The sequence below is a fragment of the Ambystoma mexicanum genome, chromosome 5p (assembly GCF_040938575.1).
Source record: "Ambystoma mexicanum isolate Mex_15411 chromosome 5p, UKY_AmexF1_1, whole genome shotgun sequence".
Taxonomy (NCBI): Eukaryota; Metazoa; Chordata; class Amphibia; order Caudata; family Ambystomatidae; genus Ambystoma; species Ambystoma mexicanum.
In genome coordinates, this window is record NC_090930.1 from 881,303,918 (window position 1) to 881,321,454 (window position 17,537).

At 46.9% G+C, this 17,537-nt stretch overlaps 1 protein-coding gene across 5 annotated transcripts in view; it reads left to right on the forward strand.

The window, feature by feature from the left end:
• Positions 1–17,537, forward strand: part of HECW1 (HECT, C2 and WW domain containing E3 ubiquitin protein ligase 1) — a 1,624,660-nt gene that overhangs the window by 1,344,919 nt on the left and 262,204 nt on the right. For all 5 annotated transcript variants that reach the window (XR_011274209.1, XM_069613305.1, XM_069613307.1 and 2 more), the window contains one exon: positions 1,863–1,972. Coding sequence is in view for 4 of the 5 variants with exons in the window: in XM_069613305.1 (XP_069469406.1) it covers positions 1,863–1,972 (110 nt within the window). In the remaining variant the exon portion in view is untranslated. The remainder of the gene's footprint in view (positions 1–1,862; positions 1,973–17,537) is intronic.

A 17,537-nucleotide genomic window follows, 5' to 3' on the forward strand; every position in this document is an offset into this window, starting at 1 on the left:
AACGTGGCCATATCTCCACTGTATTGGGGCCCCAGACACCCACGTTATTCACTAACCCTTTCACTACACACACATCTCACAGACCTTCGTCTGCAACATGTCACCAAATCAGACTTGTCTGCCTTTGCCTCCCAGACCTGCATCCCCTCACTGTAGCCCTTTGTCGTCCCTGTCTCTACATCTTCTCACTGTGCCGTCAAGGCTTTATCCTTCTTTTTGAATCCCTGTGTAAGCAATAAACCCTGATGTGTAGGGGCATTACTGGTCAGATAATGCCCTGGGGCCGAGTTACAGGACCGCGTGAAGTGAGGGCCTTAACGTAGCCCCAGGGCATTGCCTGGCCAGTAATGCCCCCCTCAGGGAGGGGTTCATTGCTAAAGGCACCCCAGCATTCTTTTCCGGGATTCTACAAGCATTTTTTTTAAGTTGATAAAGTGTGGTTGCCATTTCTCAACTTTAAAAAACTACAAAACAAGATGGCCACCATGGAAAAGCGAGACGGGAAGTACACATTGGGCCTCATTACATGGTAGGAGGTAACCATGGCGCTATTAGCGCCATGGCTACCCCTTACCGCCTTCTGGGTAGGCGGTATGGGGACTTACCGGGACATTCCGACCCTGGAGGACCCGGTAAGTCCCCATGCCAATAACCATTCCTCATTCCCATTCGAGCCCCCATAGGGCTCAATGAGAATGGGGAAGGAGCTAATAACGGTACCGCAATTAGCGGTACCGTTATTAGCACTGAAGTCCCTCAGCGGGTCCCGTCCTTAACGTGTGGTCTGACCACACGTTAAGACGGGACCCGCTGAGGGACCTCGTAGTAGGGCGGTAAGGGATTACCGGCACCGGTGCCCTTACCAGTGCCGGTAATCCCTTACCGCCTACCGTGTAATGAGGCCCATAGTCCCTTCCCCCTTTCCATGTTGGCCATTGCAGTGCCGGGTAAGCACCAGAAAACTGTGACAGAGATGAGGCAGCTTCAAGTAAGAGGGGCAGGCGTTTGAGTGGGCGGGGTAGGGGTGCTTGGGAGTACTTCCCTGCTGCCCACCAGTGAAGATGGCAGCCTCCTGCTTCTGAGGAGGCTTGGAACGCGGGCCTTGGAACCATGAGGTAAAGCTCTCATTCAGAGATTCCTGATTGGCTGGGAGGCCCCTATGTCTCCCCCCCCCTCGTCTGGGGTGCAGGGTGCTGATGTTGTATTATGTTAATGCATCCACTTGTTATACAGCACTCCATTGCGGCACAGTTCAGCCCAGTACATGGCATGCATGTATCATGCCCAAGCTCCCAAGTGTATGCTGGATGCCCTCTTCAACATGACAAAATCAGCCAGCCCAGCAAACTGTTCCACTGGAGGTAGAAGAGTAGACCGGGATTTCAACAAATAAAATATGAAAAAGTGCCCATTATTGCGCCAAAGGATTCACTTTGCAAATAATAGCTTTGCCGCTTGTAGAAAACTAAGAACCAGTCCTCCACTAACACTCAGATGCCCGCTGCTTTGCAAAGAGGCGGGCGTCACTGGTGGTGTGACAATGGCTGCAACTGAGATCTACTGCACTGTATGCATGATGTGCTGCTGGCCGGAAGATAGCTCAAGGAATCCTTCTTGCCTTTGGAACAAGACAACGCCAGTGAGTCATGGGTCTGCAAGCCCCCTAGGTTGGGTGACTTGGCCCTTTGCTGCCCACAAGTCCCCCAGGTTGATAAATGATGTCATAGATAGAGCATGGTAATAAGTTACATCAGTTATCAAGTGCTCTGAAACTGGATACCTTGTGATAACAACGCATTATATAGCGTCAGGCTTCATTATTATTGCATGGTCATGCACTAATCGTTTTCTCTTGTTTCCAGCCTCTTTGAAGAAGATATCATGTCCTACATTCCCCTACAAGCGGCCTTCCACCCCGGGTACAGTTTTTCTCCACGCTGTTCACCTGGATCCTCACCTCAAAACTCCCCAGGTAACATTCTGTCATAAGCATTGACATCATTTGGGTGTCCCTGTGGATAGCGCTTGCTACCCCTGTGATGCTGTTTTCAACCCGCATCTGCGCAACTCAAGTGGTGTAACAACTTTGAATAATGATTGAAGTATATGTGTCCGTACATTCGATCATTTAGGAGCTGCATTTTAGCGCCTGTTTCGGATCATTTGTATTTAAATGCTGCAGCCGCATCTGTGATGTCATGTGATTGCACTTCGGTTACCCCTAATATTTTGTTGCAGTATAGGAACTTCATAAACGCCCTCTAAAAAAAAACATCTTGTGTCACATTTCCTAATGATATGTTGTGTGAGATGGTGTACTGGCCGCCAAAAATGCAAATTGCTAAATATGTGCTTGGGGACTGCCAGGGCTGCAGTTGTCCTGTCAACACAAACAAAGCTCCTTTTTCTGTCTATGAACGACCACGTTAGCCATGGAAACAGAGATAGGCGTCAAACAAAGCCAGGCTTTCCAGACTCGTAGCAGAAAGCACGTCTGCTACATTCCTTTTCACAGGGACACTCCCCCGCCTGTTGGATAAGAAGCATCTTGCCTTTCACATACTTACCACCAGCTTCTGCTCGCAACACTCTGGGGCTAGCTTCTCACAGAGGGGTAGAAAGTCGCCTGCAACTGCCTCAGCATGCTTTCCCCCCAAAATTCCCATCCTGCAACGTGGATACAATGACTCAGGGACAGCAAATAACATGTTGAAGGAGAGTACAGCTTGCCTTGAGTTAAATTAGGATTTACCTTCTGTATAGATAAGGTGAACCAAAGAGCGCGATTCTGCCTCTGTCCCTGGTTGCCTGATTCCGCCTGTCACCTAATCCATGATCACTCCCGTCCCTAGATGAGTCAGGGAGTTCCAGGGGTATCATCTTGCCTTGTCTGGGGGTGTACAACTGAAGCAACCTAACAAAGCCGGGGCGTGTGAGCACCAATGACATGTCTGCTCCCTGCAAGTATGTGCACTGCTTTTTATCCTTCCTAAGGGGCCACACTGATTGCTCAAGTTAGCGTAACTTGGTGACCTAACTAGTACCGCCACAAAGAAAACATGTTTCGCCCTGCCACCACAATCCCCACCCCACTCTACCACACAACTAAAGACTGAGGGCCTGAGTCACACCGCGTTTTTCAAAGGGATTGCACCATTAGAGAACACGCCTGTGAATCAGGCACACAGACTTCTTTCAAGTGAATCAATGGGCTTGGTATTCCACACGAATCAGACACTCCCGTTTTGCATTCTCTCACCCTCGCTCAGGCTACAAAGCGAATAGAACAGCAGGGAAAAGGGCGGCCCACGCTTTTAGAGGAAAAGGTTTGGACAAAAACCTGCTAGGAAAGAAAGTGGGTCTAAAGATTTGTGTCCATTTCACATGGCCGCCAGTCAGGCACGCCTGATTGACTCCGAGCTGGAGCCTTTCAAGCGGTTGAGACACCCAGTTCCTGTTCCAACCCACTAAAAACTCACTTTTTGGTGGGAATGTCCAGTAGGGCCCTTCCGGTCTCCCCAGTAATCATGGTCTAGTATCTTGTGTTCCCTTTCCTCTGATTTTGGTGATCCTGTGGCTGTGATGTCATGAGCGAGCGTTGGAATGCATGCATGTATAGAAGGTTCCTTCCTCGAGGTTCCAGGAGCTACCGTTGGGAGAGCTACCTGGGTGGTGGGGACCGGTCGGTCTTCTCCTTCCCCTGTACTTGTGACCTATAGACTAAGACCTAACAAAGGAACCTGGTTCCTCCTACATGAGCCTGCAGACTTTACCTTACTACACATGGGTATGCAGGACTCTTGCTTGAGTGGAGCGGAGGTAGTACACATGGTTTTCTTTACGGTCAGGTCATCAGACAGCATCACACTATTGGCCCTGTAGCATCCCGCATTCATAATAGGTTATGCCTGTGGCCAGGAACGTACACCTTAACAAAGGTACCAGTAGAATAGATGTGTGCTGATATATATCGCTGTGCCAAAAAAGACTCCTAGTTTTACCTTCTAGCAACTCTGTCACTCAACAGTGCCCAACGGAAACAAGCACATTTAGTACAGTTACAAAATGTGCATTAGTGGCCATTGGGTCAAAGAATGTCCAATCCACTTCATTCTACATCGCCCAATGTATTGATCAATTGTGAAAAAGGAAATACTAGCAACTATAAAACAATGGGCATAAGATGCACCCAAAACATGGAAACGAAGGGGAGTGGGCCACATGGAGCAACAGGGAAACGAGGAAAAGCATGGGGCGCGATGACCAAACCAAGAAATGTGTACAATATCGCGACAGTATTCCCACAACAAAGGAACATCCCGACATGGGAGTATTTGAATTCCAAAGCGACTTTAGATTACATCTATGTGTCAACCAGTCTTTTACCCAGGATCCAAGAGTATAAAGTGCAAAGAACCATGCACAGCGATCACAATCTCCTGACATGCGCATGGCAAGGAAGACAAATACAGAGACAGGTATATAAATACAATGTTGAGTCGAACAACCAACAATCAAATTACCTACCGCTACTTATCCCGTACAGAAAACCTGTGGGAGGCCAGCTGCTGAAAAACGCAGGTCCTAAACATGTTTACGATAGCCTGGTTGTGGAAAAAAGAAAAGTTGTCAGGAGATGGAGGAAAATCGCAAAAAAAAAAAAAACAAATAACAAGGAAGCGTGGGAAAAATGGAGCAGGGAATCAAAGGCATACAATCAGTGGCTAAAACAACATAGGCTACAGTTGTACCAACAAGACGCTGAAATTTTTTTAAGAAGTCTTAGCTCAAAAAAATCTAGCAACAATAAAAACAGCAAACCCGCCTAGACCAATAGAAATGGTAAATGCGGTCTCTGAGACAAAATGGAAAACATATTTAACGGCACAATTTGAGCCTCCAAAAACGCAAGCGACCAAAGAAAAACCTGAAACTACAACATCTTGGGTGGACGTTGCCAACATGGATGATATTGAAATAGCCATCAACAAACTGAAATCATCGAGGGCCCCAGGCCCAGATGGCCTGACTAATGTGGATTTGAAGCAGTCATCGAAAGCATGGGCTGAAATTATCCGTAAAATCTTCGCCCATTGTGGCCAAACAAAAATGGTTCCCGAAACATGGTTAAACGCCATAATTGTGCCGGTGTACAAAAAAGGCGGAAGAGAAGATCCAGAAAGTTACAGGCTGATTGCCCTCTTGGACATTGTGGGAAAAATTTACGCAACGCAGCTGTTGAACCACTTTAGAATTTGGGCAAAAAATGCGCCATGTTTTGACATCTTTCAGACAGGTTTTCAGAAAAACGGAACCACGTCAATAAACACATTGATGATAAATATCCTCAAAGCGAAAGTAAGAGAAGGAGCATCCAGAGTCTATTTGGCGTTTGTAGATCTATCGAAAGCATTCGATAAAATAGACCGGGCGAAACTGTGGCACAAACTAAGCAATTGGAAAATGCCCAACGTCAATCATGGGCCCGATAAAAGCACTACACGCCCAAACGAAGATCAGGGTGAAATTGAGTAAACAAGGGGTACTGTCGGAGGAGATTCCAGTTAAGCGGGGCGTCAAACAAGGGTGCCCTTTAGCCCCAGCCCTTTTCATCGCTTTCCTTGGGGACTACCAGAACGACGAGGAGAAAATAAGAGCTTTCCCACCAAAAATTGGGAAGTCTACCATCTCGCGACTTCTCTAGGCAGACGACGCCATTATCAATGATCAAACCCAAATTGGCCTGCAACGGAAACTGACAAATTTGGCAAGGTATACAAAAAATAATAATTTGGAAATCAATACAGCAAAAACAAAAGTCCTTGTTTTAGACAAAACTACGGAGAGGTTGTCTAAGCAGCATAAGTGGTATCTGGAGGAAACCAAGCTTGAAGTAGTCACCCAATTTAAATATCTAGTGGTGACCATGGACGGATCTTCAGTTGACAAAGCAATGCAAGATCAGCTATGGGATAAAGTAAAAAGACTAACAGCGCAAACAAGACTGGTAGACAAAAAATGTGGGAAATTCTCCATCCTGCTGGCGATACATTTTTACAACGCCAAGGTCGTAAAGTCCATTATTTATGGTATGGAAGCATCGCTAAACATGCCGAGTGTGATATGGCAGAAACTTGAAGGACATGTGTGGAAATCGGTTTTGGGCCTCCCAAAGTCAACATCCATGGCAGCAATTAGACGGGAGCTGGGCCTGGTCTCCCTTGCATCGCTGGTAGAACAGAGCAAGATGAGACTCTACAGAAAGATTGTAATGGCAGACTCTTTGCCAATCTAAGCTATTATTGCATAAGAGCTCAAAAGTGGCACCTGTAAGGCTCTCAACAAGTGGGCGAGAACAGTACAAGACAGTCTTAGCGAAGTATCGTGCTCGGAAGAAGATCTAAAATCCAACCCAGACTGAGTGAAAAGAAAAATGGAACTTATGGACTGGATCAGGACGATTGATACTGCTAGTACAAATAAGCTACTTTCGCACCTCCCACCGACCTTTAACAAAGTGAAAATGCCACTGAATTACTGTACAAAATTTCCGAATAAAAATATGCGAGGAACTTTTTTGAAAGCCAGATTAAATCTGCTGAGGACTCATGAAATCCTGGCAATTAGAAAACAAAAGATGGACAATAGATGCCGTCTGTGTAAAGACAAAGAGGAATGGGAAACACTAAAACATCTAGTGCTAAAATGTTCAAAGACAAGACAAAACAGAGATAAATACCTGCATTCCTGCCTCCAAGGGGCGGTCACTCTAGACGAAGAGGCTGTGTGGAATAGGCTAATCTCAGGAGAAACAACGAGATGGACAATTACAATGGTGAAGTTAATAGAACTAGCCTTGGAAACAATCACCAACTCATTGAGTGAACAGGCTGAACTAAGAATAACAGCATTGGAGGGGGCTGAGCCATCGATACCTCATTAATCAGCCTAGTAATAGATGTACGTCTACGTGATCCAAACCCGAGACCAAAGTTCGAGCTTCATCTTTTGTCCACACAGCTAAAGAAATACGGAATTAGCACTGATTTGTCTGAAATGAAAAAAGTCCTTGTAAAAATTGTTAAAATCTTTTCGATTAAAGTCAAGTAAATTAAAAAAATTTTTTTAAAAAAACATGCACAGGCCACAAAGCAGGACATCTTTGCCAGAGAAGCGCATGATGGAAAACCTAACTTTAACAGTAAGGAATTGACTACATAAAGCACACATAAGGATCTGCAGCCTGCAGGAAACCAGAACTCAAAGACAATAATGATAATAATAATATCAGATTTTTATATAGCGCGTCATGACAAATAGTTCTCTCCAAAAGTTATATTAAGAGCTGTTATTATTATCCAATGTAATGGTGCTCAATGGCAATTAAGAGCAGACGAGTTAAAGCACCACTTTAAAGTTACAGCAAAGCACGCATTGAGCCCCCAACTCCAGTCTTCCCGGCCAATTTCCTTTGCTGCTTGTTTATTTGTCTATTTCTTATTTTCTTACTCTTCCTAATCTTGTGCACATAATTTAAAACGTGTTTCTCAAAATATGGATTGGTTCTGGTGGCATCATTGACTATTTCCGGTGTGGCACCACTGCCAAAAGAATGAACCTCGTATTGTTTCGGGTCCAGAGCAAATGTACCCAAAGAGTTTCAGCACCGTCCATCCCCACTTGCAAACCTCTTCCTATCCCTCGAACCCACTTTCCCAAGCTTGTTATGACCACAATGAATCCCAGGCCCATCTGCTGCAATTATCAGTTTTTAATAGAGAGCTGTACTACCAATGTGCTCTTTCCCCAGCCAGCATTTTGCAAACCGAGCCCCCCTCCTGACATCAACTTCCTTATACTTCCATTCCAATGCACTCACAAAGGGCCCCTATAAAAGCCAGCTAGACCATGCATTCGCTCTACCACAAATCTAGTGGGAAATATTTTTCTTTCTCTGGAATTTGGCACCATACATATGACTGCCCCCTTAAAGGTCCGAGGACCTGCATTTTGCAGCATCCCAATACCACATGAGGAAGGTGCCAGCCGCCTCCTACGAAACACATAGGCCCTTCCCGTAGGGTTAGCGCTGCATCGTGACCTGATGTCCCTTCTTTCTACCTCATACTTGCCGCTGGCCTTCAAAGATAACGAGAGTGGACAGGACTGCATAATTCTTGGCTATCATTGCTCCAAATGGTTGGAGTCATCAGCGTGATCAGGTAATCTGCTTCTGGCGTCAGGGATGCATATCAAAGTTTTGGCAACTTTCCATCACCAGGTAAACAAAAACTGATCTCCAATGCATGCTAGTTAACATGAGTAGTTCATTTGGAAAGTGCCATTATGCTGGTCACCTACATGTCAATACGTGGATCACAATGCATAAGGGCATTTCACATTTTATAAATTATATATAAGAATTCATTTGATCCAAATCACACATGCCACAGCGCCACCTTGTAACCATTGCTGGAAGTTCATCTTCAGTTCAGAGCCACAACAGCAAGGCATTGTGTGAAGACAAATTAGCCCAAATGCAAGCCTTTTGCTTCTGAAAATGGTCTTTGTCTTACAGAGCAGCGTATTTATACATAGCTTTAGCAACCCAAGGCAAACATTTCTGAATGCTGTAAACTACATACCTGGCATCACCCTCATTAGAGATCATCAGTGTAGTATATTCTTGACAGCTTTGTGATTGGGGCATGTTTAACAAACACCAGCAAAATTACGGCGGGTTTAAAAAAGCTTGAAAATAAAACGATCACCTGAAATGTGAAAGTAGAATAATTTAAGCAAAGTCACACATGCCACAATGCCACTTTATAACAATCACTGTAAGTTCACCTCCAGTTCAGAGCCACATCAGCAAGGCATTGTGGGTATGCAAAATAGCCCAAATGCAAGCCTTCTGCTCTGGAATATTGTCTTTGTCTTAAAGGGCAGTGCACTCTGTTGTATTCACCGGCCATAGTGTATGGTCTCGCTGCTACGCACCACACCACAAACCATGGTTCAACAGTTCCCTCCTCTCTTTCAAGCAGGAAGCAAGCACCAATAAACATTGGCTACAAATGTTGTTTTGTACCTCTGTCTGTCAGCATGCATGAAGGTTTAGAACACATGTATTGCCACAAATGTACAATAATGGCGCACAGCATACTATATGATGGTGCCGATGGGCAATGCTTTACCTGTCATGTTTTTTAATATGATTCATGCATTATATGTTTGAGGTATTTGTAGTGTTGAATGATTGAAGTTGTAATGTGGATGGATGTTAGACATGGTTTTGGTGGGTGGTCTGTAAGGGGGAACATATGTTCACCCCATTATTTTGTCATAATTGTGTTGGGAAGGGGACACGCTCTTCCCGCACTCACAGGTGCTTTAGGATAAGGCAAAAGCCGCTGCAGGCACTGTAAGAGACCAGGTGGGTGCCCTTAAGACTTCTGTACGATTACATTATTGCATGCGTTGTAGGCACAGCACATATGCGAGAATAGCAGCTATCTTAGATATTAGTAGCCATATTGTGGCACAAAGCTTAAACGTAGTGTGGCAGCCAGCACACCAGGCCTAGGCAACAAATATGACCAAGGGAATAGGTTGTATCCCACACACCAATGAGAAAGGCCAGAGCTGGGCATCCCCATAAAACCCTTTATTGTCCTAAAATGTTGCCAAACTTCACGACCTGGGAAGAATGTGCCCTGCAAGGCCACAGGAGGAGGGCTGCGTGTTTCTACAAGACACAATCCCACGAGAAGGCGGGCACGAGCCTCCGACCCCCACTAGTCCGAATTGTAAGTTATAGCACCCAAATGTCCTAGCCTAACCATCCCTGAATTCCAAGGTACCAGCCAGCCCCAGACCACTGACCATAAACCTATTAGAACCCCCTATCGATCAAGAAAGATCAGAAAGCAAGGTTCCCTTGCCTTCACTTTTGGGTCACATGATTTGTGCAGCGAGGTGCAGGGAGGATGAAATTATAGCCCAAAGCGAGAGTGAGCAGCCTTGGAGAGGAGCCGGCCTGCCTGGGAGTGAGTGAAGTGTGTGAGTTAGTGTGACCTCAGCCTTGCCCCTGGGCCCCTGCCCATACCAGGCGCTTTGTTACAGAAATAAAGATGAATTGTTTAGTTTGCGAATATGTGCCAATGACACAGCTTCGATCTGATGGCGGATGAAGCATCGCCCACGTGAAGAAAGATGAACTAACGGGTCTGGGACCAATGCCTTGACATCTCCTATGGAGCAGGCAGCCCATGTATAAGTTCTTACCAACCAGTCACGCAGGTTTTCACTGTATGGAATGACATCACAGATGACGACCTGTACCCTCATACGGTTCTGCTCATACTGATTTTGCCAGAACGTTCCGCAGCAGCTGAGTTCTTTGTTGGCGCATCCATTTTTGTGGAAATAAACCTTGTTATCCTTGCAAGAGGTGTATTGGGCCTTTTTCCCTAGCGGGTTGTATTTTTCTGGTGTGAGCATCTAGGGAGGCATTCCTACAATTGTTTATAACAAACATTTGTTTTATTCTGTTCTATGGGACATAAAAAAATCTTTTGTTGAATACATTTTGTATTGATAATTCTTTTTTAATGGCACTGTCCTTACCAATCTTTGCTTAATTGCTTACTCATATGAATGGGACATGTGTTTTCTCTTTTTTGGCTTGTTAGTGTGATTCCCACTGAACCCAGGCGTGCAAGCAATAAGGGTTGGATGACTTTATGTGTTGTGTAAAAGATGCCTAGAAAGAGCCTGGTAAAAGAACCCATGCCCCTCAACCAAGACACCCCTCAGACACTGCTGCAACAATAAAAAAAAAACTGCCATACGCAATGCCAAAGCCACCCATAACTTCCAAGAACTCCAATCTGCCACCAGTCATGCCCAGAAACTATTCAACATCATCAGGTCCCTCTCTAAACCACCATCCACACCTTCCACATCTCCATCCACTGCAGTATGCAACTCCCTCATGAACAACTTCAAAATAAACCTTGGGACAGCCCTCCCCTCAGCTCTCCCACTCACACCATCCACTCCTAAACATTCCAGCACATGAGACACATTCCACCCCATCAACACTGACACCCTCATCACCCTCACTGCCAAAACCAAACATGCACACTTCCTGGATGATGTATTCCCACCTCAAGCTGCATCCAATTGCAAAACCACCCTAGCTCCCCATTGCCTCGACATCATCAACTCTTGTCTATCATATGGTGCTATCCCCATTGCACTCAAAATGGGGCAAATCTCATCCCTCCTCAAAAAAACATTTCTCGACCCCACGCTCCTTGAAAACTACTGCCCCATTACTATCCTACCATACCTCGCCAGAATACTTTATAACTACCCAACTGCAACAACACATCACCACAAATAAACCTTCTCAACCCCTTTCAATCTGGCTTTCGGCCTGGACACAGCACTGAGACCTCTATTTTACACATCCTCAATGACCTCCACAGCGTCACAGACAAAGGACACGCAGCACTACTCGTACTCCTTAACCACGCTGTAGCCTTCAACACAATTGACCACACCATTCTCCTATACATCCTAGCCCACAGGATGAATTTCTCTGGCACCTTACTCGCCTGGTTCACCTCCTTTCTCACTGACAGGACATAATTTGCCTCCATGCCCCCTTATTAATCAGACCCCACCCCTGTCATGTATGGGGTCCTGCAAGGCTCATGCATATCTCCACTCCTCTTCAACCTATATCAAATCCCTCGGACAGACCCTTAGCAAACACAACATACATGTCCACCAGTATGCAGATGGCACACACATATACTTCCAAATGTCTTCCCCTTCACAATTCCACACCCTTAACACCTGTGTCTCCTCCATCACCAACTGAATGGCCACCCACTTCCTCAAACATCTGCTCCCAAGGCGCAAACCCAACCTCACCCCCTGGATACAAGAACTCACCATGGACAACACACATAACCCTCTCCACACTTGTTAAATTCATTGGCTTCGCCGTTGACCTCTACCTTCCCTTCACACACTACAATAGCCACTGTCACCAAAACATGCAATCCACAAATACACCTCCTACGCAAAATCAGACATATCCTTTCTCCTGACGACCTCCGTACTGCAGTCCAAGTACTGGTTCTCTCTAAGCAGGGCCATGGAAATACTATCTTCACTGGACTCCCCAAAAACACCCTTGCCGCCATGCAAGCCATATGAAACTCAGCAGCCAGACTCATCCTCCAGCTGCCCAAACATTCACACATCACGCCCTCTCTTGCCCAGCTCCACTGGCTCCAGTCAGAGATGTGCCTTTAATGGACTCTGGATTGTATTCAAAGCCATCCACCTCAACACTCCATCTTACGTTCATGACAAACTCAAACCCATCCCCCACACAAACGCCAAACTAGCCATCCAACACCTTCCACACAGTTTGCAGAGTGCAAACTCACCTGCACACAAAAACAAGCATTTACCCACTGGGCAACCAGGGCATGGAACACCCTACCTCTCCAAATATGCACTACATGCTCCATCACCACTTTCAGAAAGAGCCTCACAACATACATGTTTCCCCACACATAACCCTGCCCTCCTCCACTGCGATCACTTTTATATGCCAATCTTCCTATCCTTTCCTGAAAACATTTTGTAACTTCTTTTTTCAACTCCCACCTTTTCAGTATTTAAACCATGCAAGGCTCTCCAAGACCGTCTGGGTAAGGCCAGCGCTTAACACATATTTTAATTAAATAAATAAATACCCAGCCATGCTAGTACTCACACGGCTCTACATAACGGTTATAAACGTTTCCTAGGAAGGCGTGCTGCCATAAGGTACTTTAATGGGGTCCTTCCTCTTTTTTCACAGCACTTCATGACAACAGAAGCCAAGCATGCCATTGTCCCTTCTGTTACCACGGTTTTTACTGATGCTGACTAACGTGCAGCAGCCGTCCAGGGCATTCCTTCCTGTGATCTGATACGCCGGGCACAGCAAACCATGTGGAGCAGATTCAATTCAAATACTAGACGAGGAATGACATTTGACCAGCAGGATCCCATGTTGACCAGTAGCATGTGTCGACCAGTGTTACGTATCAACCAATAGTTGATGATCAGGTGACCATGACCATCAGCTGGCTTGAAACAAGACAATGTGCCAACAGCCACATTCTGTATGCCTATAATGAACTATGCAGAGAAGCAGACTTTTAAATGATGGCAACATGCCATGGGAGGCAGACGGCTTGGTATATCAATGCAAGACCAAGAGAATATAGCTACCAGCAGGCATCACACTGTGGGAATGACTAGTTAACCCCAGGGAGGAGCACACTCCAGAGACACAACCACTAGGACTGCCAGTACCACAATGCACCTGGGTCCTCTGGCCAATACCTAGCCCAATGCCGGCCGGAGAGAAAGGATTACCCTGATGAAAATTGGACTTTCCTCACCCAACCAGGAACCAAAGGGGAGCCCCAGCCACTCCCTCACGGTTCCCAAACCTACTACCAGGGAACAGTGGAGTGGTGGCATTGGAACTGAGGCCAGTGGGGAGCTGCACAGCACTAGGTAGATCAGGGAATGCTCCTCAAAATCCCTTTGGATAGTGCCTTACTTGATCTAAGCAGGGTGGCATGCCTTTGCCACTCTGCAAGTACAATCATGCTGAACTTGTAGCAGGGCAAAGAACTGCGCGCTGGGAGAGGTGCAGGCAGGATGTGTTTATGGGAGGCATGCAGGAGTGGGCAGGTAGCAGGTGTGTAGGCAGCAAGCCAGAAGCTCTAAAGGGTTGCAGGCACACCCGACAAAGAAGCAGAAGAGGGAGATCGGCAACCTGAGATAATGGTAAGTGCCCGGGGTGACGATTGGAGGGTAAGGGTGAGGGTAGAGGTGAAAGGGAGAGGAGCTTGAGGCAGGAGATGGGAGGTGAAATGGGGGACCCATCTTCGAAGAGGTAGGCTGGAGAAGAACGGGCAGCGAGGGAGGGGCATTCACTACACAGTAAGGACCCACACTGTAAATACAAGCAGTACAGAGACATGGAACCATAGGTGGAGATCAGAGAACAAACAACTGCAGTGGCCAGATAGCTGCCTATAGGAAAATGAAGGCTGAAAAGAGTGAGGGGCTAAAAGCCTTTATCGAAACTCCCAGGGAAGATGCAACCCACAAAGGGAGGAGATAGAAAGAGTTGAGGGCAGGCAAGGCAGAACGTTGACCTGAGTTCCCAATGGGAGCTAAGGAAACTTACAAGACAGGAAGGGGAGGATTATACAAACCCAGGAGAGTTAGTCTTCAGTGAGAGGTATTTCGGTGAGATTCATGATGGTGCATGATGACCAAGAGACCAGAGAGGAGTGTGCAGCAGGTGTAGGCGGAGTGGGAGGAGATCACTTGTGTGTCTGTAGATCGTAAAGCTAAGGTGTTGAGAGAGCAAAGACAGGAGCAGTGAGCCGAGGAATGAAGTAAGATCAGGAAGGAGGAGGAGAGTAGAGATAGGAGGGGACTAGGAAAGATCCAATCAGGTTGGAGGAGAAGAGTGGAGAGAAAGAGAGAGAAAAGGAGTAAAACCCTGAGGTAAATTAGAGAGGGGAAGGAAGAGTGAGAATGAAACTAAAAGGCTGTTGACAGAGACCAAGGATATGACAAGAGGGTCAGATTACCCTTGTTTAAGTCACCTAGAAAGACCCAAAAGGGAAAAACAACTGTATGGACTTTGGGCCTCCACTAACTAGTGCATGCTTAGGCAAAAAGTTAACCCCCGACGAAAGCAAACCAATACTGCATTAAGCCTTTTGGAACTAAGGAGTGTCGGCTCTTGCCTCACGTCACCGGGGCCTCCGGTGATGAACAGTCTGAGCGCAAGTAACACAGCCCAGGAACAAATAGGCAGAGATGGAGCTACAGATACATACGTCTTTATTGCCCTCTCCCCTTACAAGGTATGCCCACTTCCTCTTCCCACATCACTTCCCTCCCCACTCCCGCGTCCCGCCCTCCCTAGCCCCGAACTACATTTCCCGACATTACACCCCCACCCCCGCAATTTAAACACTGACAGCACACTTTACCCCATTTCTTCTATAAGTCTGCGAGGTCTGGTTCTCGCTCTTTGTGGTCGAATATCCCCATCTCCGGCCTTCCACTCTGGTCATTCCGTACCAGCTCATTTGGTCCGGTTGCATCTGAGTCCTCGCCATCTCTGTGGTAAGATTCGTCAGATGAGTAGGCCCATTCCTCATTTTGTGAGCCTTGTCGTTGTGACTGATGCTTTCCTGACAGTCTTTTGAAATGCAACAAGTTTCTGGTCACCTGGCGCCGGTCACCTTTCGGTGTGGTGATGATGAGGAGATCTTCATGGAAAGTGGCGTCACTTTTGCTGGTTCTGGTTCGTTTCACAACCACTACATCACCTATCGTTAAGGTGGACAGCCTTGCTTGCCTCTGGCGGTCAGCGTAGTCTTTCATCTTTCCTTTGGCTTCAGCATCTCGGACTCTTATCTCTTGGTCATCTCCATGGGTTTCTGTGACTGCCTTGTAGTGAGGTAGTCAAGTCCGGACATTTCAGGCAAACATGACTTCGGCTGGGCACTTCTCTGTCAAACTATGTGGGGTGCTCCTATAATCTGAGAGTAGCTGGTGCAAAACCTGTTCATAGGGCTGTCCCGTTAAATGAGAGATTTGTAATGTCCGCTTCAAGTTGGACATAAAGTGTTCAATCATCCCATTGGCCTGGGGCCACAATGGGGTTACTTTCTTATGCTGGAACCCCATGTATTCCAAGAAAGCTTGAAAGTCCTGGCTCGTCAATGGTGGCCCATTGTCTGATTTCACCTGCTTGGGAATGCTGTATGCCATAAGGAGTCTATCTAGCACGGGGATGACATGGTGAGCTGCCGTGCATGAGACCAACTGTGCTTCGGGATAGTGGGAGTGCTGTCACAACCCGTGACCCAGAACCCCACTGGCATGGTCACATGCCAGGTAGGGTTAGGGCTCGGGGTTCATTTGGGGCCCCAAGGGCCTTGCATTTTCACCGGAGACTCTCCTGGAGTCAGTCCTGGCGCCTTTGGCGCCAGGCTCATATTTGGAATGGGACTTGAAGGGACTAGTTTTTTATGGAGGCCTGCAGCCAACATGGAGGCACCCACAGAGTCTAGTCCCTAAGAACCAGACTGTGCGGTGCAGTGTTTTAGGGTGTGGTAGCCCAGACTACTTTACCTGGACTACTTTACAGGGTAGGCTATATAAACCACACCCAAGCTAAAGAACGTGCTTCGCGTTATTCTGCAGCCAGCAGCGTATACGCTCACCGTGTTCAGAGACCAGCACCCGGCGTTCCTGGAATCGCGGACCTGCAGAGGAGACAAAAGAACATCATTAGTAGTTCCAGCTTACCTGCAGTCTTCCATCCTTCGATCCCAGCTGCTCTACGGTCTTCCATCCCGTTGGCAGCATCTTCAGGACATCCCGCTCGCACCGGAACGAAGCACCTGGGGAGGAGAAAAAAAGGGACAATGTTAAACAGGTTACTCACAGCAATCTCAGCAACAACCAAAATCTCCTCACTTGGCTGGGCATATCTTGGCCGGTTCCGCTCCGGAAATCACTGCACGCCCAGAAAGACCATTGTAACCTGAAAAGGAATAAAGAATACAGGTTAGCCCAAAAAGACATTAGCGTGCCGCACTTCGCGCTGAACCTACCTTTCTTCATACGCTCCGCGTCCATAAATCCCAGCAGGAGCCGAACCCAAGCAGCGCACCCAGCGAACCTACGCATACCTAAGGGGGAAACAATCAGGTAAAGACATTAATAGCCCGAACAAAAACAAAGGCTCTCAAAGACTACTATAATCGAACTTACCTCTTTAAAGACACTTGAATGGGTTGGCATCAGTGAAGTTAACTCGGTCGCTTCAACCCACAGAAACTACGCGCCCCTGTGCAGAAAACAGGATGGAGAGCACGCCAGACATCATAACAAGGTGAGGAGGGAGCCCTTTAGGTTGAGTCCAAGGGGCTGGTGGGAGGAAACGAAATCTGAACCTAAGCCCAGTCCTCCTGTGTTTTCAGGCCCACCTGCCATAGAAGACATCATCCCGAATTGAGTACATCTTGGGGGAATCCAGCAACCAGGGCATACAGGCGTCCCCATGGATATCAGGTGAGCGTAACAGAACGCGAAGCTTCATAACAAAATCCAACTGGGCGTCATGGAGACCTCAGAAATGTACCAACTTGCCCAGTTATTAGGTCAATTACACGCCGAAGTGCATCCGGCTAGGCAAGAGACTAATACCCTGTGAAGTGATCTTGTTTTCACCAAGGATCGCACTGAAGAACTCAGAAGGCAACTACTGCAATCACAGGCCGGGCAAGCTCCATTAACAGGAACAACTACACCGGCACAGACAACCACGTCGTCTACCGCTCCAGTGCAAATAAATTTACCCGGAACAATACCCTTAGCACCACCAGAAAGGTTTTCAGGAGATCCAAGAAAATATG